This window comes from Chiloscyllium plagiosum, chromosome 27 (assembly GCF_004010195.1).
Source record: "Chiloscyllium plagiosum isolate BGI_BamShark_2017 chromosome 27, ASM401019v2, whole genome shotgun sequence".
Classification (NCBI taxonomy): domain Eukaryota; kingdom Metazoa; phylum Chordata; class Chondrichthyes; order Orectolobiformes; family Hemiscylliidae; genus Chiloscyllium; species Chiloscyllium plagiosum.
The window spans coordinates 5,547,440-5,571,541 of NC_057736.1; the positions used below are offsets into that span (position 1 = coordinate 5,547,440).

At 42.7% G+C, this 24,102-nt stretch overlaps 1 protein-coding gene across 1 annotated transcript in view; it reads right to left on the reverse strand.

The window, feature by feature from the left end:
• si:dkey-34d22.1 (discoidin, CUB and LCCL domain-containing protein 1) overlaps positions 1-24,102 on the reverse strand; it is a 137,794-nt gene that overhangs the window by 56,015 nt on the left and 57,677 nt on the right. Inside the window, exon 3 of the mRNA XM_043717282.1 lies at positions 16,473-16,610. Coding sequence (XP_043573217.1) covers positions 16,473-16,610 — 138 coding nt within the window. The remainder of the gene's footprint in view (positions 1-16,472; positions 16,611-24,102) is intronic.

Consider the following 24,102-nt stretch of genomic DNA (forward strand, 5'->3'; position numbering starts at 1 on the left):
CTATCCACTCCACCCTCTCCTCCCTGACCTATCACCTTCATCCCCTCTCCCAGTCACCCATTGTACTCTATGCTACTTTCTCTCCACCCCCACCCTCCTCTAGCTTATCTCTCCATGCTCCAGGCTCTTTGCCTTTATTCCTGATGAAGGGCTTTTGCCCGAAACATCGATTTCAAAGCTCCTTGGATGCTGCCTGAACTGCTGTGCTCTTCCAGCACCACTAATCCAAAATCTGGTTTCCAGCATCTGCAGTCTTTGGTTTTACATCCTTATACTTTTAGTCATAGCCAAAGCACTTAGAAGCTTGCATTTCCAGGATATTACAAATCAAACATTACAGCACTATGACAGATCAGACATGGTCTTATTGAAGGGCAGAGCAGTCTTGCTGGGCCAAATGGTCTACATCCGGTTCAAGATGGCGGTGGTGTAGCAACATAGCCTGCATGCTCCTACCTGGAGTTCATCTGTCTTGCTTTGACATTTTGTTTCCTTCTTCAACTGCTTTTTATCTTCCTTTAACCTTACTTACCGTCTGTAGAGAGCTCAGCAGCTTTAGCAGGTTTGATGCAAGGGGAGATAACTCCACAGAGCCGGTATCCTGCCACCTGTTATTTACATGTGCACAGCACCAGCCAGCTCAGAGCCTGTCACCAGCAAGACAGCAATCCCTATGAATCCTGTTTATAGCTGGGCTCCCTGATTGGCCCAGGTTAACAGCCCCAATCAGGGAACTCATATTCAATGATGTCCACCTGGCCAACCTCACTCCGTTCACCACACAGGGGCTCTTCCCTTCGATGGTGCAGGACCTGACAGCTTCAGGGACAGCTGCATTATCGAGACTGGCCCAGTGTGGAGTCACGGCAGTGGCGGTAGCATTGTCGGTAGAGGCAAGATGGCACCGATGAATGGTGACTGGAGTTGGCCGCCTCCTTCCTACTGATGATGGTGTCTGCGTCGGGCTGGAAGGGCCCAGTTTCAGGCCTATAGTTGACACTAAAGAAGGACTGAAATGTTGAATTTTTTAACTTATTTCTTTATTTTTCTGCCTTTGTAGCTAAGATTTTGTTCCTAGGTATCTTTGTACCCAAGATGGTGCCAGGGATAGTGACTTTGCATACTTTTCACTCTACCCCTGTATCCCTGTACTTAAGTATACATGATAACAAAACCTAATTCTAGTTCTGTTCCTATTTCACATGGTCCTGATGTGTTAATAGATGGCGAAGTTTCTGTTTTAAGAATTAGGGTTAGGGGTAGAGTTCACCCAGGAGAATCATGAGTTGTCCTTTACTGACACATCTACACCTTTCTATTGTACTTAATCTTGAAATGAAAGCAGAAGGGTGATCTAGACATGTCAAGTCAATCATTGATATGTTGAAGTGTCATAGATTGGGTTTGTGACCTGATGTTAACTATGTTCCCAGGTGCTTACCCTGGCTGTGCTGTTATCAGTTTTCACTTTCACTATATTATGGGCAAAGATATGAACCAAAGAATTCAAGGGATACCCCAGAAGTTAGACTTTCTATGAGATATCCCACGACATTAAGACCTGATTTATTCAGTTAAGTTGCAGCCGTCTATCAATTCAGCAAAATCTCCTCCACCACTCAAACAGAGCAATCAATAGAAAAGGTAAAGTTTCCATAACCTTACCAGAGCATACAGCTGCTCTCTCATGTAAATGTGATGACTGGTGGTGGTTTAACCTGAGGGTAGCTACACCTCTGGTTAGGGGAGAGATTGAGAAGAAAATTCTTTCATATCAACTTCAGTCAGTATGGGAACTGAACCCCCATTATTGGCATCACTCTGCATCGCAAACCAGCCAACCAAGCTGACCAAACTCAAATTGCATTTACGGAGGATTTCCCACATTTGAAATTGGGTCAGGGCTCCCCAGTTGGGGTCACAGAGAAATCACACTGTTATAATCTCCCATTCCCTTGTATTGTCCCAGCAATGGGAAGTATGACCAATCACAACCACAGTCCTGACATTCGATGTTTTAATTGGCTCTGATCAGATGTACAGTCGGGTAACTTCATGCCTGTGTAAATACTTAAGAGGTTTCCATAGCAACATCGACAGAGATTGATGTGCATTTAGTGACTGGTGACAGTCAGGACTTTCATCACAAAATTTTATATTTATGTAACAACCTATAAATGCGACCATACTAATTTATTTGCTGACATATGGGATTGAGTGAATTTTTAATGTTACGATGAGATCACATTGGGAAGCAATTTGCAGAATGCTGCATTAAGGTTCACTGACATACAATTTTCTCCCACCCACCCTGAATAGGCCTAGTTGTGGTTTGTAGCTTGCCAGCGTAAGTTGAAATGTATGAAACACCAAGATAAATGTGGTAGATCTCACAGAATTACAGAAGGAGGCCATGCAGCCAATCATGCCTGCACTGGTTACATTACCTCGTGTCAATCGCCTGCCTTTTCCCTATATTCCTGGACAACATTTCCATCCAAATAACCTTCCAATGTTCCTCTTGAATGTTTCATTTGAACCTGCTCCCATCATATTTCCAGGCAAGGCATCCCAGAGCGTAACTACTCGCTGAGTGAAAAAGCTTTTTGTCATATCATCTTCGCAAGTTTACGCCCTCTCATTGTCTCTTCTTTTATCAGCTTCTCCATACCTACTCTACCGACTTCACTCACGATTACCACCACACGGGGGTTGGTAATGGGCTGAAAAGGACTATGGGGCTAGTCCAAGGTGTAGGGAACATGGAAAAGCTCTGGGTGCACCCGGCAAACAGGTGGAGCTCAGTGCTGATAGCGGCCCCCACCATCACTGAATGCAAAATGCAACAGGAAAACAGCTGAGAAAATGCCCAGGGAAGGCAGAGTCCATGCCAGTTTGAATTGCCAAGTGTAGGATCCAGGTCATTAGGACATTGAAGGAGCAAATACTTGAAGCAGGTGTTTGCAAATCCCAGTTACATTCAATTCGTAATCATTTCATCACCCACTTACAACTGTTTTAGGGCAACTCAGAGTCCAGCATCTGCATGAAGAAAAGATGAATATTATTGCAGTGTAGTGTTTGCCTTGAAACGTAGATGCTTTGGTTTCATGAACGAAATTTCTAGAGAAAAGAAATGGTGGTAATTCATCATATGCAGTGGGATGTGAACTGGTCTAATGGAATTGCATCGACTTTTAGATACAGTCACTCTTAGCGCTGCATTCCTCAGCACTAAGGTGGTTCGAATGAATTTAATCATTTAACAGGAAGAGGAGTCATGGAACTTATAAAAGCGAGGTGTGAAAATTATGTCAAGTAAGGTACTAATTCATTTTTGCTATTAACTGAAACAAATTTTGAAAAGTAAATGTTCGGCAGCTTCCCTTCCAGATTTTTTTGTCCTGTGCCTAAACATAAGAATTGGGCAGAATTTTCCTACTGGGCTTGGAGATGGGAAAAGCAGAATTATGGATGTCCTGTCGTGATGGCTCCCTGGCACGTTCCCTCCTATCGGCGGGAATCGTTCCCGGGGACGGCCTGGGATACAGATCAGTTGCCCAATCCTGGCAAGCTCCTGCCCAATGTGCCAGTTCCACCCACTGGTCAGAGCAGATGCCACATTCCGCACTTGGGGTGGGTTTCTCCTTCCGCAGCTTCAGCCATGGTCAAATTTGGATCGATTTGAAGCGGCTGAGAGGGAACTCAAGACTAAAGCACTCTCTCTATCTCTCACCCCTGACAAGTAGCCAGAATCACTCCATAAGCATGGGCGCCCTATTGCCCTACAGATTTCAGAGTCCACCCATTGTCCTTAATACAACATTAATGAACCTTTTGGTTTCTAATTTGCCAAAGGAGCCACTCCAAGCAAAATCACATTTGCTGTTAACATACTGAGGTCAGAAGTCACATGGCATCACGTTATAGTCCAACTGGTCTATTTGAAATTTCAAGCTTTTGGAGCATTGCTCTTTTATCAGGTGAAATGGAGAGAGGCTCAGAGGCATGAAAGGGCAGTGCTCCAAAAGCTTGCGATTTCAAATAAACCTGTTGGACTATAACCTGGTGTCGTGTGATTTCTGATCTTGCCCACTCCAATCCAACACCAGCATCTCCATATCATGGTTAACAGATTGAGTTATCAGGACCCTGTTTGACTTTGGAGTCCATATCCGAAATGAAAAACCTTGCATTCCTTTCAAATGTTCTTTTGTGTTATAAAAGAGCATCTGAAGACATATGTGGCTGCATCTGAAGATATCTCAAGGGATGACGTACCTTGCTGCAGCAACCAGTATTGTTCAGCTTCGTGAACAGCTGCCAGGAACACCAGTATCTCCTCTGTCCAGACTCTGGGTTAGAGCAGCAGCAACAGACTGTGGGGGGTGAGTGGGGATTGGCAGCGAATGTGGGAAATAAGCACAAAGCTATTGCTGTTCCAAAGCTGCTGAAGTGCCTGCAATCATCCCTCCAATGCAGACTTCACAACCAATATTTGCAATTGGTGATGCAACTTCAGACTAGCCTAAGGTCACACTTGAGATGACATCCAGTGGGAATGTAAACTGGTTTTTCTTTTTACTCAACACTCATCTGTCAAAGTGATGGGAGAATGCATGAAACATGCAAAACATAAGTGAGAAACATATTTTGTGCTGAGGCTTCATCTATAAAATGAGCAGAAGAGGCCCCTGTGTAGGCGTGAGCTCTGTAACACTATAGACATACATTAACATTGGTGGGCAGCATGTAATCTCCTGTTTGCAGTGTGAAGGGATGGCCATATGGGATTTTTATACATTTGGCTAACAAAAAGGCAGATGTTCCTTTATATTGCTAACAGATGTGAACAAGAATGAGGAATTATTTCAAGGAGCAATCTGACTTAAAAAAAAGCATGTTTTTTTAAAAAATGTATTTCACCTTTTAAAAGGGAATGACAAAGGTAATGTTCAGTGGCAAATTGACACAAGGATTGCCAGCATTGATGTGTAAAGAAAGCTGCAGTGATGGGATTCAGGGTCAATCACCTCTTTCAATTGAATTGCCAATTCCAAACAGCCACTGCTTTGGCATGTGGACATTTCCCCACCACTGAAAGGAGTGAAAAGGAGAGCACAGTTACATCCAACAGAACTCCTAATCTGCTCCGAGCAGCTGGAAGACTGATGGAGAACCTAGGAAGAAGTCACCAGCCCACACACTCTAGCACAGCTGATTCCAAGAAATGTATAATGTATGGAACGGGATCCCTAAAGGCATCTGTTGGAGGTTAGGGAACAGCTGCCCATTTGTGTGAACTGGCCACCAGCAGTTGGAACATCCAAATTAAACTCTTGACCTTTTAATTGTCTTTTACTTTCAAATGAAATGATTCAAATGTGCCATTTAGTTGATTTGTTCCTGATATGAAGTATTTCAATTCCTGGGAACTCAGCATTATTCAGAAAGAAAGCTGCAGCATTTTCACTTAAGTTATTAGCAATTTGATCATCAAAAACAGTCAATATGAAGTTATAGATCTTAGAGAGAGTTATTGGGAGGAAATAGGAACACCAGGAATGAAACAAAATACTGTAGATGCTGGATATCTGGAGAAAACACAGAAAATGCTAGAGAGACTCAGCAAGTCTGGCAGCATTTGTGGAGAGAGAAACAGAGTTAACATCTGAAGTCCAGTTTGGGGTGGTAAGGTGGCTCAATGGTTAGCACTGCTGCCCCAATTTCCAGGGACACTGGTTCAATTCTAGCTTCAGGCAACTGTCTGCACACTCTCCCTGTGCCTGCGTGGGTTTCCTCCCACAGTCCAAAGATGTGTGGGTTAGGTGAATTGGCCATGGGAAATGCAGGGTTTCAGGGATGGGGTGGGTCTGGGTGGTATGGTCTTTGGAGGGTCAGTATGGACTCAATGGGCTGAATGGCCTGCTTCCACACTGTAGGGACTCTTTGGCTTCTTCAGATTACAAAGAGGACATTTGGCCCTTGAAATCTAGTCAACCACTTAATTAGCTCATGGTTAATGAGGATTGTGGTCTGAAGGGTAATTACTAGCTCAGGGAAGTTAGCGATGAAAAGTGATTGGATCGGTGACTGGGTGGAGGGTGGTCAACTACTAGAGGAATAGTACTTTCTCATATTCACTGACCGTGAGGTTGAGAGGAGAGTTGCTGGCCCTGCCCTCAGGTAGTGGTGAGTTACAGTTCATTCAGGGAGTCCAAGTCACTGGATGCCCTGACAAGCTCTCTCATTTCCTGGCTACTACCAGTGTCACTATGGTTATTAGAATGTGCACCAATGCTTTACAGCACCTCTTGCTTACCAGGTTTCACTGCCTTCCTAGCAGCAAGCTCAAAGGCATTCCTTTACTCTTTATACTGAAAGTAAAGCTCATTTGACACTGTCCGCAACAAATACTCCCAGGACATGTACAGCCAGTGGTTAGATACAGAGTAAAGCTTCATCTATTCTTTTTTAACTGAAAAAAAGCTAACTCTACTCTGTCTCCATCAAACACTCCTAAAACAGGAACTGCACAGCGTTCGATACAGAGTGAAGTTTGCTTACCCTGGCCCCATGAAACATTCCCAGCGAGGGAAAGCACCGGGTTAGATACAGAGTGAAGTTTGCTCCACACTATCCTCATCAAACCCTCTCAGCACAGTACAGCATGGGCTTAGTTACAGGGTAAATCTTGTCTGACTCTTTTAAACAGACAGTGAAGCTCCCTCTACTCCTTTAAACCAGACGTAAAGCTTCCTTTATTTCTTTTTAACCAGCCCTTGATAGGATACTCCACGGCACCCCTTCATACTGTGACTGTTACCTTTTTCTTCCCCCGTTACTTCAAAATAAACTGATTGGAAGAGTGGAAGCAGGAGGTTCTGAAGACAGTGTCTCCTGTGACGGTATGGGATCACGGGCATTTGTTGTTCTTTGTGACTTCACGCCATTTTTCACATGGAAGCTGAGACATTGAGTGCTAAAAGGCTGCTCAGCCTTGGAAGGTTGCATCGTGGAGACGAATCTCATTTTCCCAGTGTCAAAGGCTCTTTGCAGCATTAGTCACCACTGACTGATTAGGAATTGCTATTTCTACCCTCTATAGTCCTGAGACACTGAAACCACCTGCAGTCTTCCTAAATGGTTTTTAAAGTATGGTTCAATGTAATTCTAGTAATTTCTGTTCTTAATTCACGATTTTAGCATTGCCAAGTACTTTCGTCTAAACCGTCTGAGCACCAGCTTTAGGCAACGGGTGATTAGGATTTGAATTGCAAAGCCTATGGTGGATTTATATTCAATCACAGTATTCAGGGAAAAGGAATAAATGTTTGCAGGAGAAAACAATAGTGAAAAATGAGAGAAGAGCAGGGGAGTGTGACTAAATGGTTGCATTTCGAAACAGCCAGCACAGATGTAATAAAACCATAAGCTGTAGAATAGAATAGAATATCCTTTATTGCCATGTACAGGAATACAGTGAAGTTTTTACAATGGCTGCCTCTAATAATGAAATCTTAGGTACAAGTGCCTAGGTACAAGCCTTGGATACAAAAGAGGAATAAAAGGAAAAGTAGAAGTGTGGCTTACAGTATCTAAAGAACAGTTAGAAATAAGATAGTCATAACATAGTTAAAGAATTGATATTACAGTCCAGTAAAGAATTAGGTTATTCTGCGCATTGAAACTGCTCCTCCACTCAGTGAGATCATGATCGATCTGATAACTTTCAATTACACTTTCCTGCCTTTTCCACATCACATCCTTAATGACTCAGCCTCAACAGGCCTCTGTAATAAAGAATTCCACAGATTCAGTCTCCTCTGAGAGAAGAAATTCATCTTCATCTCTGTCTTAAATGAGTGAACCTCGAATTATTCCCTCTGGTTTTAGACTCTCCCGTAAGGGGAAACAACATGTGCCCTGTTAAGTCCCCTAAGAATTTTAAATGTTTCAGTAAGGACACCCTTCATTTTTCTAAATCCCAATACAAGTCCAACCTACTCAAACTCTCCTCATATGACAGTCCCTCTACACCCAGTGTAAACCTAATGAACCTTCTCTGGACTGCCTCCAATGGCAATATATCTTTCCTTAGATAAACTGTTCACAGTGCCCCAGCTGTGGCCTCTTGACAAAGAGTATAAAAAAAAGGGAAACTTTGCTAAAAATGATACAAAACCACAATATACGTGTTCCGTCACCAGTTATTACACAGAATGGGTTTGACAGAGTATATGTGACAACAGACTTTTGAGTAGTCTTGTATAGCCTTACAAAAACCTCCCTACTTTCATACTCATTTCCTTTAAAATAATAATGATGGACTGAATAGTTTTCTGTGCTGAACTATTTTCTGATTATAAAACATTGAAATTTATTCTGAAGATTCTTGAGTTATTCTAACGGAGCAGAAACAGAATGAACCTCAACTAAAACTTCACTCTATTAGCTTGAAAAGAAAGGGTCACGGTGCTCCAAATGTACTCCAGCAGAAAGAGTTTCCTCTGTCCTAATTTAAGGCAAACTAAATGAGGACTTGAGAGTTGAAATGAGCCAAGCACACAAAGTTTCACCATGCTGTAACTGCAAACCCATTATCCTTGCAATTATTTTCTTGGGAGTTCAACATAAACTGCAACTGCTTTATTAAGACACAAAGAGAAAATGGCTATTGCCAATAGCTTCTGTGTTCACATGGCATTAATTGAGTAGATCCTTCCTGAGTTATACAGTGAAAACAGAAATTGAAACAGGCTGTGTTAATTGCAACAACATAAAATTGTTCTCTATTTAAACCTGACCTTAATTCCCAAAGGGAAAATGCATATGATTTAGACCAGTATGCATAAATTTGATAATATATATACACTGGATGTTGCAAATATAGACATTAAAGTAAATAGCATGGTAGACATATTAAACCTTCTAATCCTGCTGCACTGCAAACTGAAATCTGGCTTTGTTCAGTTAAATTAACTTGTGAGTCAGACATAAACAAACATTCCAGTCTTTATCGTTTACTGAACTCAGACAGTTAGCCAATCAAACGTTTTTGCCATCAGGCAATTCCATACAACACAATGAATCACTGAAAACTCAACCAAAATATGCAGAAGACAACATGACAGATCAGATACAGGAACTATCCAACCAGTGCTGTCACCAAGTATGTCTACACAATGTAAAATGATTTGCATTTCTCTGGCACCTTGTACAACTGCAGGCCATCCAAAGCATTTTCAGGTGAGAAAGTGGTTTCGAAATGCGGCCATTTACTGTTGTGATTAGGGAAATGCGGCTGCCAATTTACACACAGCAAGCTCTCACAAGCAGCTTGGTGATAAGACTGGATATACTTCTGAGCTTAATGGTGTGTGAGGACATGGGGAAATCTCCCTTACTGTTCTTCAAAATGGTACCACAAGGAGATCAACCGTCAATACATCATCATTTTGGAGAGTTTCTGAGAGAGGATTGAATATAAAACTGCCAACGTGCACAAATGAAAAGCCAGTTAAACAGGGGAATGATGGAAATGTCCCATCTGAACCGAATTCCAATTTGTACTAATGCTGCTAGTTCTATGTTTTCCTAGTTGTTACATGGTTTCTATTCTCGAGCTCTGGGTTGGTTTGGTCCAATAATTCCCAACAGGTGGCTAAGGCTTTGGTTTTGTCGGTCACTATATTCGATCTTAGACCTCTGAGCATTGAGAGTAAGAGGGGCTACAGTCAAGCAACTTCCTACAGCTGATTTTGGACCACAGTTGCAGTTATGGAATTTGACCCTCAGCTGGGGAGACCCAGTTGGAAAACTTCGAAGAAAACAAAAGAAATTGGTAGGAATTCATCACTGGTTTTGACAGTGATATCCACATCCTGGGACTGAAGAAAAGCAAAACTACAAGTTCTGGTCACCATACTACCAGAAGGACATGGATGTTTTGGAGAGAGTGCAGAGAAGATTTACCAAGATGCTTGCCTAGTCTGGAGGGTTTTAGATATGAGAAGAGATTGGATAAACTCAGTCTCTGAGGCACAACCTGATAAAGATCTACAAAATGATGAGAGGCATAGATAAGGTAGATGGTCAGAGGCTATTTCCCAGCATGGAAAGGCCAACTGCAAGACGGCTCAGTTTCAAGGTGTGATGGGGAAGATTTAGGGGAGAAGTGCAGGGAAAATGTTTCACACAGAGACTGGAGAGTGCCTGGAATGCACTGCCAGTGGAGGTGGTGGAAGCAAGCACTTAAGTAACATTTAAGGCGTATCTTGGTAGACACATGAACAGGAGGCGAGCAGGGGGATCGAAACCACACATGGGCAATAAGTAATGGGTCTAAATAAGGATTCGGATTAGTGCAGGAATGATGGGCCGAAGGGCCTGTTCCTGTGCTATATGAATTGCTTTGTATTGGTTATTACGTACAAGTACAAATATAAGCTTAATATAAAGCAAAACTCCTCTCTGAAAGTACAAGGGATCAATGCATCGAAAAGAGCTATGTTATTAATGTGTGTCGCACCTATTGAATCTTTTACTCTGGACATATTTCTTGACTAACTGGCTCAGTTATGCTATGACACATGTCTGGAGTAGGTGGGACTTGAACCTGGATCTTATGGCACAGGTGCAAGAGCCCCTCCTTTACCACGTATGGTAAACTCAGCTGACAATAAGAGGAACAGTCACCACCATCTTCCAAGATGATAAGAATGCTATTTTAGTGGTTTCAGAATAAAAGGATTCAAACTTCTCTTTGGCTCTTTGACCTTGACCACCCCCACGAGCTTTCTAAATGTACTCTGAAGTGAGCTGTCTAAATCTATCTCCTCAGCAAAGGCTGGGAACGCAAAACATTCCAAGACAATTGTAACCAGCAGCTTTCTGGTCTCATTGCAAAACGTGATAATTACTGTTCTGGCCCCAGCACAAGATCATACAAAAATATTACAGACAGAGAGGCTATTGGCCACAGATTGCTCTCACTGCTTCAGTGGCAGGTTCCAATAATTGGGTTCAACAGCTTAAAATTAAATGGGCAGGTTGCAGCAATTTAGTCAGTATTAATTGGAGTTTGGGGTTGATCTCACACACTAGTTTCACACAGCTGAGAACAGAAAGACACAATTCTCCCTTTGCAAGATGCTCAGTCAATTAATATTTCCAAGAAACAAATGCAGGGAATCTGGGGACACTCAAAGTCTGGCAGCATCCATAGGGAGAGAAGCACAGTTAAAGTTTCGAGTCTGGTATTACTCTTGTTCAGAACTTCACCACTTCAGAAGGGGCTGACAGTGGGATAATAGAGCAGTGTGCAGGCCCCTGAGACCAGAGCTCACCTGCACCATCTACCTTTACATTTTTTTCTTCTTTCGTTACATTAAAAAAAAAACTTTTAACCTTACTGACCTTCTGAGGATTGCACAGATGGTATCAAGGTGCCCAGCGGATCACAGAGAAGGTGGTAGCAGAGAAAGGTGAGATTGTGTTCCTGGCAGTGACGGAGGACGGTGGGATTGTGTTCCTGGCGATAGAGGAGGGCGGTGAGATTGTGTTTCTGGCAGTGACGGAGGGAGGTGAGATTGTGTTCCTGGTGGTGACAGAGGATGGTGGGATTGTGTTCCTGGCGATAGAGGAGGGCTGTGATATTGTGTTCCTGGCAGTGACGGAGGAAGGGGAGATTGTGTTCCTGGCGGTGACAGAGGGAGGAGAGATTGTGTTCCTGGCGATAGAGGAGGGCGGTGAGATTGTGTTCCTGGCGGTGACGGAGAGAGGTGAGATGGTGTTCCTGGCGGTGATGGAGGGAGGTGAGATGGTGTTCTTGGCCGTGATGGAGGAGGGAGGTGAGATGGTGTTCCTGGCGGTGACGGAGGACGGTGGGATTGTGTTCCTGGCAGTGACGGAGGACGGTGGGATTGTGTTCCTGGCGGTGACGGAGGACGGTGAGATTGTGTTCCTGGCGGTGACGGAGGACGGTGGGATTGTGTTCCTGCAGTGACGGAGGGAGGTGAGATTGTGTTCCTGCAGTGACGGAGGGAGGTGAGGTTGTGTTCCCCGTGATGGCGGAGGGAGGTGAGGTTTTGCCCAGCGCCCGCTGTGGGTCCTGGAAGCTTCAGCGGTGCCTGCATTGTCAAGTGTGACCCTGGATGGTCTCACGGCAGAGACAATGTCTGGAGAGATAAGATGGCATTGTTGGATGGTAACATGGTTCCAGCTGCAGCGAGCAAAGGGACTCAAGGCTGGCCCAGTGCTTTGTGCTGATGATGGTCTCCGTGTCAGGGTGGAAGAGCCCAGATCCAGGGCCATAGCTAAGCACTGAAGCAGGACTGTAATGTTGAACTTTTAACTTTATTTCTTTATTTTCCTGCTTTATACCTAAGATTTTGTATCTAGGTACTGTTGTACCTAAGAAGCAGCCAGAGGACGGTGACTATATATACTTTTCACTGTATCTCTGTACTGGAGTACACGTGGCAACAAAATCTAATTCTATTTCTAACTTTCAAAGTCACCAAAGCTCTTTAGACAAGACCTTCCAAGCTTACAAACTCAATCACCATGAAGAACAAGAGCATCAGATACACAGAATATTACCAGCTCCCAAGTGCCCTTCCAAGACACTCATCAGCCTATCCAGAAATATATTGCTCGTAACTTCACCAGGACAGGATAAAATTCTGCAAGACCATCTCTAATAGCACAGTGGGTGTACCCACACCATGGGAACTGCAACTGCTCAAAAAAGTGAATGACCAGCGCCTTCTGAAGAACAATTAGGGACGGGCAATTCATGCTGGCCTTGTTATTGATGCCATTTCTCTGAAAATCATTGGTAAAGATGCTGCAGGGATAAAGATCAGCCATGGGGCAGCACAGTGGCTCGGTGGTTAGCACTGCTGCCTCAGTGGTTCGATTCCAGCCTCGGACAACTGTCTGTGTGGAGTTTGCAAATTCTCCCTGTGTCTGCGTGGTTCCTCCTACAGTCCAAAGATGTGCAGGTTAGGTGAATTAGCCATGCTAAATTGCCCATTGTGTCCAGGGATGTGTAGGTTAGATGTATTAGTCAGAGGCAAATATAAGATAACAGGGTAGGGGAATGAGTTTGGGTTGGTTACTCTTCGGAGGGTCGGTGTGGACTTGTTGGGCCAAAGGCCTGTTTCCATACTGTAGGGAACCTATAATCTAACTGAATGCTGCAAGGGCATTGATCAGCACAGGAACAGGCCCTTCAGCCCACAATGTTGTGCCGAACATGATGTCAAATGTAACTATTCCCTTCTGTCTGCCCTTGGGCCATATTCCTCCATTTCTTGCATATTCATGTGTTTAAGGGGCTGAATCAAGACCAGGCGAATGCTGAGTAAATCCTCAACCTGTTCCTGATCTTTACGCCAGACTTGGGGGAGGGTTAACTTGCAGGTTTTCCAACATCTGGTGGTTGTTTGGCTGTCTTCAGCCCGTCAGGCAGGAAAACCTGTAAAACAGGCAGACATGGCGGAGCAGCAGATGGTAGCGCAAATCAGAGGAAGCAGAATGGGGACAGTGTGATGGCAGGCAGGCAGGTAGAGAGATTTATAAAATGGTCTGTTCAGTCTGCATCCCTGCTCCCCCTAGCCCACAAGCAATGTTGTAAAGACCTCGTAGATCCAATCTCTGTCAGCTCCTTCTACCTGTCACTTTTTCTGAGAGCCATCAACACTGGGTTTAAAACAGAAACTCTAAGTGAAAGCAGACGGTCCTCCTTCAATAATTGATGTCCTCCGGGTGGGATGGCTCCCTGCCTCTCATTGGTTAAAACCAGAAGTGAGCACGGCCTCAGTCAGCTGATTAGGTTCCTGTTCCAAACTCTTAACTTGTTAATCTTTCCCCTGTCGATAATTCCCCTGATTTTGGGGGTTAAAAGGTATTCCCATTATCTTGCAAACAGAACAAAATAAGTCTGGGTAAATGTGATGTTCCCAGTTGTTTGAGAAGCAGTTGTGGAAACATGGACAGGAAGGGCTTTGTGTAATTTTCCACTTTTTCTTGCGGTAGATGATTCCCTGAGGAGTGACACAGCTCTGAATACCATAAAATCACGTCTGCAATTTCCTGCAAGCCCACCCACTCAGTCATCAAAGAGAGCAACCAGCAAATGACTCAGAGGGAGATCTTTTAACCACGTTGCTTCCGATTAATTGGAACGACAGCATTTGACCCAACAACCGTTGTATTATAGCAGTGGTCATTCAATGATGACTGATTTTCTTTCCAAACCACATTCACTTTGACATTCTTCTTAAGTGAATTGACTGAAGTCTCTAAATATACTTTGGACACTTTATGCCTCACATGTTCAAAACAGTGATCACCAAATTCTGGCTGTCTCAGGGTCTTGTGCCCATGAAATAAATCTAGCTACCAAACTATAGGTTGGGTTAGATTTGTCTGTCCACAGAAAAGATCAAAGACAAAACATTGTCAACTGTATTTGCTTGATCACAGTAATATGGAAAATAATAACATTGAAGTTGTATGGCAAACTCTGTAATGGCTCAGAAGTAAAGATGACAAACTAGAAATAAATTGTGTCCAAAATGCAGATTTTAAAGACCAGAGTTGTAAGCCTATTTAAATATACAGATGTCCAGATATACACTTTTCTATTCAGAGTTTTATTCCTACTTGTAAATCCTTTCCCTATCCCTAACCCCACTGATTCCACTCACTCCTCGTTATACGCTGAGTCACTACCTGCAATTCATGAGTCATCCTCAGACTTGTTCCCCCCTCCCCAACAGTGACAGGTCCCGGTGAATTGCATGATCCTTCACAATGTATAGGGTATGTCTATTATAACGTTACCTACACTTTTCTGTCACCCATGGGATACCATAGAAACACAGATGGCACTATAATAGACTGCACTGTTATTTGGGAACTTTGGCCCTCTACCCCATACAGCAGGTGGCATCCACCAAACACAACGTCAATCACTGGACCTGGCTCCTGGCAACATTTAAGGCCTAGACGCTGCTATTTCTTAGACCAATGCCCAGTGAATCCACTAAGGCCCAGCTTCCACAGCAATTCCTGAGGACTGGGCCTAGCCGACAGTAACCTCAGAGAATTGCTTACCTCCGCAGTTGACCGTAAATGTCCCCGTGAACAGGACCTGGTGCACCCATCTCTCCCAACCTTTCAAAATCCCTTCATCAGGAATGATTCATCATAAGCCCTTCATCAGGAATGATTCACATTTTTCAGCACCTACCCAATCTCATAGCCCCAGTGCAACTTATGCCACCAATAATCCCCATGACCCAGGATATCCCCCTTGCCACCTCATAATCTGGTGTCCAACACCTCGTTCCCTTACGACCCACCATCTACGAGTATGTGCAAAGCTCTGGGGTTATGCTGACAGTGTCTATTGTTGACGTATCAAAAAAAAATCAATAACAAAAAAAGGATTCAATACATTGAAATTCCCTCAACTAATCATTAAAATGATAACAAATATTTTACTGTGGTGCTTAACCCTGTAGTGCTTACGTCCAATGTCAACAAATAAGCAGTTGGAGCTTTTTTAACAAGACTTCTTAGGAATGACATGATTAGCAATAACCATATGCTTTGTTGCAAACCTACTGGGCTCTTTGAAATGTGACAGGATGGAGAGCACCTTGGTTTCTGGTCTTCAGTTGCGGACAAGAAGCCTGTAAGGAAGGGCTACCCAAGTTTCTGAATATAAAATATTCTTGTTGAGTCCAGGGTGAAACTTATTTGTTCTTCTTAGTGAGTGATTCGAAGAAATTCTTAATATTGCACTTACTGAGCAAGCTGTATCTGCAGAGACTACAAAGAAAACCATGCATGTTTCGTGACTAAAAAGCCAGAACAACAGAGTGGCACATTCTAGAACATCCTATGCTTTATCCTTTTGCCTTCATGAATAATGCAGTGCTTTTCGTTTTCAGACAGTCAGCCTTTGCAGAGAAATTAGTTTTGATTTTTCATGGTTTTTATTTTTTCTTTTCCCAAGGCATGTGTTTGTGCATTTTTGAATATGTGTTGCAAATATATTTTGGTGATATTTAGAGGGATTAGCATTTATATTTCTATATTACCAATTGTTCCATTTCTGTTGAATAAGCTTTGTTTTGATAATAAACTTAAGAAACATGGTTGACTGATTTTTTAAGTTTAAAATGTGACCTAGATAAAGTGTTTATGTGGTCTATTTTGGGAAGCCGGCCAAGTATCTTCAGTTTGCAAAAACAGAAATTGCTGGAAAAGCTCAGCAGAAATGGCAGCATCTGTGCAGAAAAATAAGAGTTAACGTTTCAGGTCCAGTGACCCTCCTTTTTCCATTTATGTTGTGCCCCCTGAAGTAATGGGACTGGAGGATGTGTGCACTCCTCCAGCTTCTGTAGTAACGTTATCGACACAGCCAAATGCATTGCAGATAAAAGAGTACTCACCTGGATGATCAGTAGTGGCGTAGGAGAGCATAAATCCTCTTCCTGATATATGAGTGATACTTCTGAACTCCACAGTCACCACACTGGATGCTAACTGTAGTTGTGAAGGGAGTCCATTCATATTGCCACAATAAGGACCTGCCAAAAGAATTTGTAGAAAATCTATTATTGTGTGATGTGAAGTAACAACATCACTGCAGCTCAAACATGACTGAATGGGAGAAAATTAAACAGAGTACCAAAGTAGTTTCTCTGTTTAATGTTGAAGACTTTACTTATTAGATAATTCCTTCCACCTTTTCATTCTCCCCACCCACTCATGAACACAATATGGCTTTTGTTGGGGTTCCATTCTGGAGACCTGCTTGATCAGTTGAACACTCTGCACAAATGAAACGAAGTAATCATTCACATCGGCGCACATCAGAGCTTTATCGGGATTGCTTTCACCTTTATGATTTGTGCCATGAAATATCACCTGGTTGGGACACGGGAGGAAACGTAGCCGAAAAGAGTGGACACTGGTTACAGAATTGACCAGATGGTCACTTTGAGTAATGAAGTGAATTTGGGTGACAACAGCAGCATGTATGCAATCCTCTCAAACTGATTTTTCATTCCCGGTCTTTCTATAGCACTTTGTACAACCATCAGACAAATTAAGAGCTTTACGGCCAACTGTGAAGCTGAACTGGAGGCGCTGAAATAGTGTAGGGAAAGCAGCAGCCCATTTCTGTACAGCAAGCTCCCACAAACAGGAACATGATAATGATCTGTTTTTGGGATGATGATTCAGGAATAAATATTGGCCCAGGACATACAGGATAACTCCCCTTTTCTTCTGAATAAAAATTATAGAAATGTAGAAAATAGGAGAATGACTAGGCCATTCAGCCTTTCAAGTCTGCTGTCCATTCAAAAAGGTCATGGCTGATCATCCAACTCAGTCCCTTGTTCACATTTTCTCCCCATAACCTTGGATCCCTCTAGTCCCAGAAATGATATCTAACTCCTTCTTGAAGAAAATCATTGTTTTGGCCTCAAATGCTTTCTATGGCACAGAATTCCACAGGCTCCCCACCTTCTGGGTGAAGACGTTTCTCCTCATCGCAGTCCTAATGCCTCCCCGCTGCATCCTTTGATTGTGATCCTTTGATCTGAACTCCATGGTCATCAGGAATATCCTTCCTGTGTTTATCCTGTGTAATCCTTTTAGAATTTTATTGGTCTCTATGAGACAGAGTCATAGAGTCATAGAGGTGTACAGCACGGAAACAGACCCTTCAGTCCAACTTGTCCATGCTGACCAGCTATCCCAAACCATCTAATCCCAACTGCCAGCATCTGGCCTATATCCCTCCAAACCCTTCCTATTCATATACCCATCCAGATGCCTTTTAAATGTTTCAATTGTACCAGCCTCCACCACTTCCACTGGCAGCTCATTCCATTCATGTACTACCCTCTGCATGAAAAAGTTGACCCTTAGGTGTCTTTTATATATTTCCCCTCTCACCCTAATCCTATGCCCTCTAGTTCTGGACTCCCCCACTCCAGGGAAATGACCTTGTCTATTTACCCTATCAATGCCCCTCATGATTTTATAAACCTCTATAAGGTCACCCCTCAGCCTCTGATGCTTCAGGGAAAACAGTCCAGCCCTGTTCAACCTCTCCCTATAGCTCAAATCCTCTAACCCTGGCAACATCCTTGTAAATATTTTCTGAACCCTTTCAAGTTTCACACCATCTTTCCGATAGGAAGGAGACCAGAATTGCACGCAATATTCTAACAGTGGCCTAACCAATGTTCTGTTTCCGATACCTAGGTTTTTTTTCCCTCATTCTTCGAAACTCTAGTGAATATCGTTTTAGTAATCCCAAATCTATCCCTGAACCAAAGTCCAAAGTCAACTGAAACACCAAGCTTCGATTAAAGGTGACTATTCCAACACGACAACTTTGACAAAGAGTTGACACAATAATTAGGTCAATGCTCCCGTATAAAACAAAAGTTGGAAATATTAATATGAGAATCAGGAATGATTGGAGGACACAGTGATCCAGTAACTGCACTCTGATACAAGACACTGGCTTCAAAGGGAGAGGGGCTGGTAGTGAAATGGGTGATGGGGTTGCTGGGATGATGGGAAAACAGAGAATATACTGTAGATAAGTAAAATTATTACTGCTGAGCTGAACTTAGATCATTCCAACTGTACTGTTTCAGCACTTTACACTCACAGTACAAAAACCGATACCAGAAAATTGGAAATTAAGAGATTCAAATCAAGTTGATCTGTTTGCATAGGGACAGTCCGGACAGATCAGGGAATCAGAAATGCCAATGGAACATTTGGAGTACTGTGAGCAGTTAAGCAGTTTTGGCTTCTCATTGAAGGAAAGATATTATTTCATTGGTGGGGGGGGGGGGGCAGTTCAGCAAAGGTTCACTAGGATGAGCCCTGGGATGGAGGGATTGTCTTATGAGCAAAGGCTAAATAGGTGGGACTCTACTCACTAGAGCTTAGATGAATGAGACATGATTTCATTGAAACATCAAGGATTTTTTAAGAGGGTAAATGCTGAGAGAATGCTGTTTCCCTTCAGGTGAGATTCCAGGATGAGAGGGTTTAGTCTCAGAATAAAGGGGAACCAGTTTAGGACTGTGATGAGGAGGAATTTCTTGAGAGAGAGAGTCCTTGGAAGTTCTTGCTATAGAGAGCTGTGGGGGCAGAGTCCTTTTGTATATTTAAGGCTGAGGTAGATCAGTCACAGAATCAAGTGTTTCAGGGAAAGGGCAAGAAAATGGACATGAGGAATGTCAGATCAGCCGTGAGGGGCCGAATGGCCTACTCCTGTTCTTATTTCTCATGGTGTTATGGTCTCAGATCCTGGTACTGAGACAAATCACAAACAGGATTACTTAATATCAAACTAATTTGGCAGGTTACATAGAATCATGATTGAAGTGTTTCCATCCAAGGTACTTTGCAAAGTTTGGAATTTAGAAACTTTGGTTGACAGGATTACTTTTATTCTAACTGCCTGTTTCAGTCACTTCATGAGAAACAAAGTATGGCAAACTAGGAATTTAAATGACCTATATAAACACAATAACTTGTAAAGCCCAAATAAGACTGATGCAAAGATGATTAACGGTGTTCTATTTTTCCATGTGAAACATTAAATGATCTCTGTTCTGTGAACCATGCATTTATGATGAATTCTAATATGGTTTTTTATTTCATTTTTCTTTCATATACATGCATAATCCAATCTCGAGGTTGAATTGAAACTCCCAATGAAAGCAAATGTGTGAATTATACAAATGCAAAAACAAAATTGCTGAGAATGGTGAACAATTTGCCGTATAAAAGTCAATATTACTGCGAAGGCTTTGCAGCTGGTGCGTGGGTAGATGTAATTTGTGTGACCTTTCCTAACTGTTAGCTTTAGAACTTAGAAGGCAGAAATGAATACTGAACACATTTCTGCCAGTAAAATGAAAAACCTGGATTGCCAAGACCTTTATTAAACAAAGAAGAAGTGAAAACAAACTTGCATTTATGTCATGCCTTTCATGACTTTAGGATGTCCCAATATGTCTCTTTCGTTTTTATGCATTCATGGAATGTGGGCGTCACTGGCTTTGGCAGTTTTTACTGCCCATTCCTAATAGATTTGCTACTCTATTTCAGGGGACGCTTAAGAATCAATCACATTGCTATGGGCCTAACTGGCAGTGTGTCAGACTGTGTTCGAATGGCTGATTTCCTCCCCTAATGGACAATAGTGAATCTGGTGAGATTTTACAACTGTACAGTGATCAGCGCATCAGAAACATGGACAAGTAAAATAGTTTGATCAATGGGGTGAGGATGTCACTGGCTAGACCAGCATTACTGCCCTCCCCTAATTGTCCAGAGGGAGTTAAGAGTCAACCACATGACTAGGTTTGGAGTCACATGTTTATCAGACCAGGTGAGGATGGAAGATTTCCTTCACTGAAGGAGAGTAATGAATCAGATGGGTTTTTACAACAATCACCAGTGTTCGCCAATGGGCTAGCTTTTAATTCCAGATTTTTAAAAAAATTGAAATTAGATTTCAGCATCTATCCTGGTGGGATTCAAACCCAGGCCCCCAGAATATTGGCCTCAGTTTCAAGATTACAAGCCTAGTGACATTACCACTACACCACCACCTTCCTCAGTAACGTAAAGTTCTTCCAAAGTATAGTATTAGTAAGGTACCATTGCCTAGAATGGACCAGAGACATCTCTCCATTATAGAGAGACAATTAATTGTAAGAGAAATCACTCCACAAGTATGGGGAAAGATGAGGAAGCAGGCCCTTTGTGAACTACAGTTAATATGGTGTAAATATTCCTGTTGGGCTATAGAATAAAAGAGAAGATACTGCTTTAAACTACTGCTTAAGAAAACTTTTTTTATTCACTCACAATATAAATGCTAGGACAGCATTTATTCCCCAGGCCTAATTGCCTCAAGGATAGTTAAGAGTCAACCACATTGCTGTGGGTCTGGAGTGATATGGCCAGCCCAAGTAAAAATGGCAGTTTCTTTCTCTAAAGGACATTAAGGAACCAGATGGGCTTTATAACAATTGGCAATGGTTGCATGGTCACCTTTAGACGTTCATGTCTGGAATTTTTATTGAATTCCAGGTCCCCAGAACCTGGGCCCTGAGCATGTTACTTTAGATTAATAGTCTAGCGATAATACCACTTGTCCACCATCTCCCCTTCGCAGTTTTAAAAACAGGTTGCTGAAACACATTATGAATTTTATCTCCAGTATAGTCCTATTCAAGCAGTGAGGGAGATTTCTAGACAGCATGGCACTACTTGTTGTGTTTTGGGCAATTTTGCCCAGAATCAGTCTTCCAATTGTCTTTTTCAATTTCAAACTATTGTTGCGGGCTCAGGAGGCTTAGCATAGTAACAATCACATGATTGGTTTTTGGGCAGGTACCCACCATCGTTAGGTGCAGACAAATCAGCAAAGCATCTAGCCTGTGAAGAGAAAGCATTCAACTTTCTCCTCCTATTGTGTGGAAAAGTAAAAGAAAATCCCGGGTAAATAGCTATTTTCCCGCACATGTCTTTGTAAGTTGGCCTCTCAGCAGATCCCCTGTAGAGAAGAAAACACTTGACAAACTAATGAAAGCTCCAATCGTCAAGCAGTGAATGAAAGATTGAGAAATGGTGTAGACATGACTTAGTATCATTCGGAAAGACTTGGAAAATTTGAAAGGAAACTAAAAAAGTGCAACTCATCAATGACTGTGTTCCAGACTGCTGCCAGATCGGTGTCCCTCTGAGGTTTGTTTTTCCTTCTCCACCCACAGGATTTGTCTCTCGTTCCTTTGCATGTTTGTTTGTATGTATATGGGAATTTTAAAAAGGGGTAAAATTTAAGCTATTGCATTATAAGTTAGCTATTCATGATTCTTTCTTGCCATTGGTCAAAAATAGTTTGATCACAATAAATAGCCATTCCCTTGTTAATGAAAATAAAATTGGTCAGCATAGTCTTTAGCCTGTATGAGACAGTTCAGTAAAATTAGGCATTTCATTAGTTTGCAACAACTCTGGGAGTAGTGGGACTTGATTGCTAGCATTCCACCGCTGTGAGTTGGGACAACTGAGATTGAACCTGGGCTTACAAACACCCCACCTCAACTTCTGGAGCGTAGCAACAACTCCTTAAAAAGGTTATAAACAAGCGAGTGTAGCAGATCTCAACAATCAGCTTGCCTTTTGTCTTGAGTGTGGAGGCCAAACAAACCACCAATTCTGAATCCACCATGAAAACATCACAATTTTAAGCAGATTCCTCACATTTTGTTGTGCAGACCAAACCTGGAAAGGCCAGCTGAGAGGAGCTGCCATCTCCAATCAAAACGATCAAGAAATGGCTTTACTCAAAATTCAGGACTCGTCCTCAATTTGCTCCCTGTAAGTTTTAAAGATGAGGAAATGAGTGCCCTGCAATTTCCAGCACACCTCACAGTCTACAGTTTCCAATGCTGTTCCCACAGCACTATCCCATCCCTAATCTCCTGGCAACTGTCTTGTCTGGGTTTAACATGACAGGTCATAGCAGGCTTGGCCTCTGCCAGTGTCCTTCCCACCCAGCTATGGTCAGAAAATGCCACAAAGCTGAGCATGGTTTCCAAACTGCTCATGTTTTGGAAAGCTGCGTGGATTGCCTCAGCGTCACCCTCGGGTGACAGGAGGGTAAGGAGTAATACTTGGTGCAAGACTAAAACTGAACTTGGAGTTTACAACAGCTATCCTCCAACTGGTGAGGGAATTAACCCGTAAATCCTTCCAACACACATCAGTGGCAGAATTAAGAACAGGAAAAAACTGTCAGCCATGTGACGTAAAAATAATCTGGAGCCTCCACCATTACTAACCATAGGCTGCAACATGCATGGAATCTCAGCCAATGTATCTGGTTTCTGGGGCAGTGATACTTCCTCCATTCGTTCTAACGGTCTGGATGAGTGCTGAGATTACATATAAAATCTGTGACTTCAGAAAGACTTTTCGTAATTTATATAAATGATTTGGATGTGAGTATAGGAGGTCTAGTTAGTAAGTTTGCAGATGACACCAAAATTGAAGTTGTAGTGGACAGTGATGGAGGTTATCGGAGAGTACAACAGGATCTTGATCAGATGGGCCAATGGGCCAAGGAGTGACCGATGGAGTTTAATTTAGATAAATGTGGGTGCTGCATTTTGGAAAGGCAAATCAGGGCAGGACTTATACAATTAATGGTCAGGTCGTGGGGAATGTTGCTGAACAAAGAGACCTTGGAGTGCAGGTTCATAGCTCATTGAACGTGGAGTCAAGGGTAGATAGGATAGTGAAAAAGACATTTGGTATGCTTTCCTTTATTGGTTGGTGCATTGAGTATAGAAGTTGGGAGGTCATGTTGCTGCTGTACAGGATATTGGTTAGGTCACTTTTGGAATACTGTGTTCAATTCTGTCCTCCTTCCTATCGAAAGATTGTATTGAAACTTGAAAGGGTTCAGAAAAGCTTTACAAGGATGTTGCCAGGGTTGGAGGGTTTGAACTATAGAGCGAGGCTGAGTAGGCTGAGACGGTTTTCCCTGGATCGTTGGAGGCTGAGGGGTGACCTTATAAAGGTTTATAAAATCATGAGGGGTATGGATAGGGGAAGTAGCCAAGGTCTTTTTGCAGGGTGGGTGGAGTCTAAAACCAAAAGGCATAGATTTAGGGTGAGAGGGGAAAGACTTAAAAAGAAACCTGAAGGGTATCGTTTTCACAGAGGGTGGTGCATATAATGAATGAGCTGCCAGAAGAAGTGGTGGAGACTGGTACAATTACAACATTTAAAAGGCATCTGGGTGGGTATAAGAATAGGAAGGGGTCAGAGGGAAAAGGGCCAAATGCTGGCAAATGGGGCTAGATTTATCTAGGATATCTAGTCGGCTTGGATGAGTTGGACTGAAGGGTCTGTTTCCATGCTCTACCTCTCTGACTCCATGACTGTGTGGAGAAGTAATTTCAATGTTTCCAAATTGCCAAACTTCCAGCCATTAGAAGTAGTAAAATATAATACATAGGG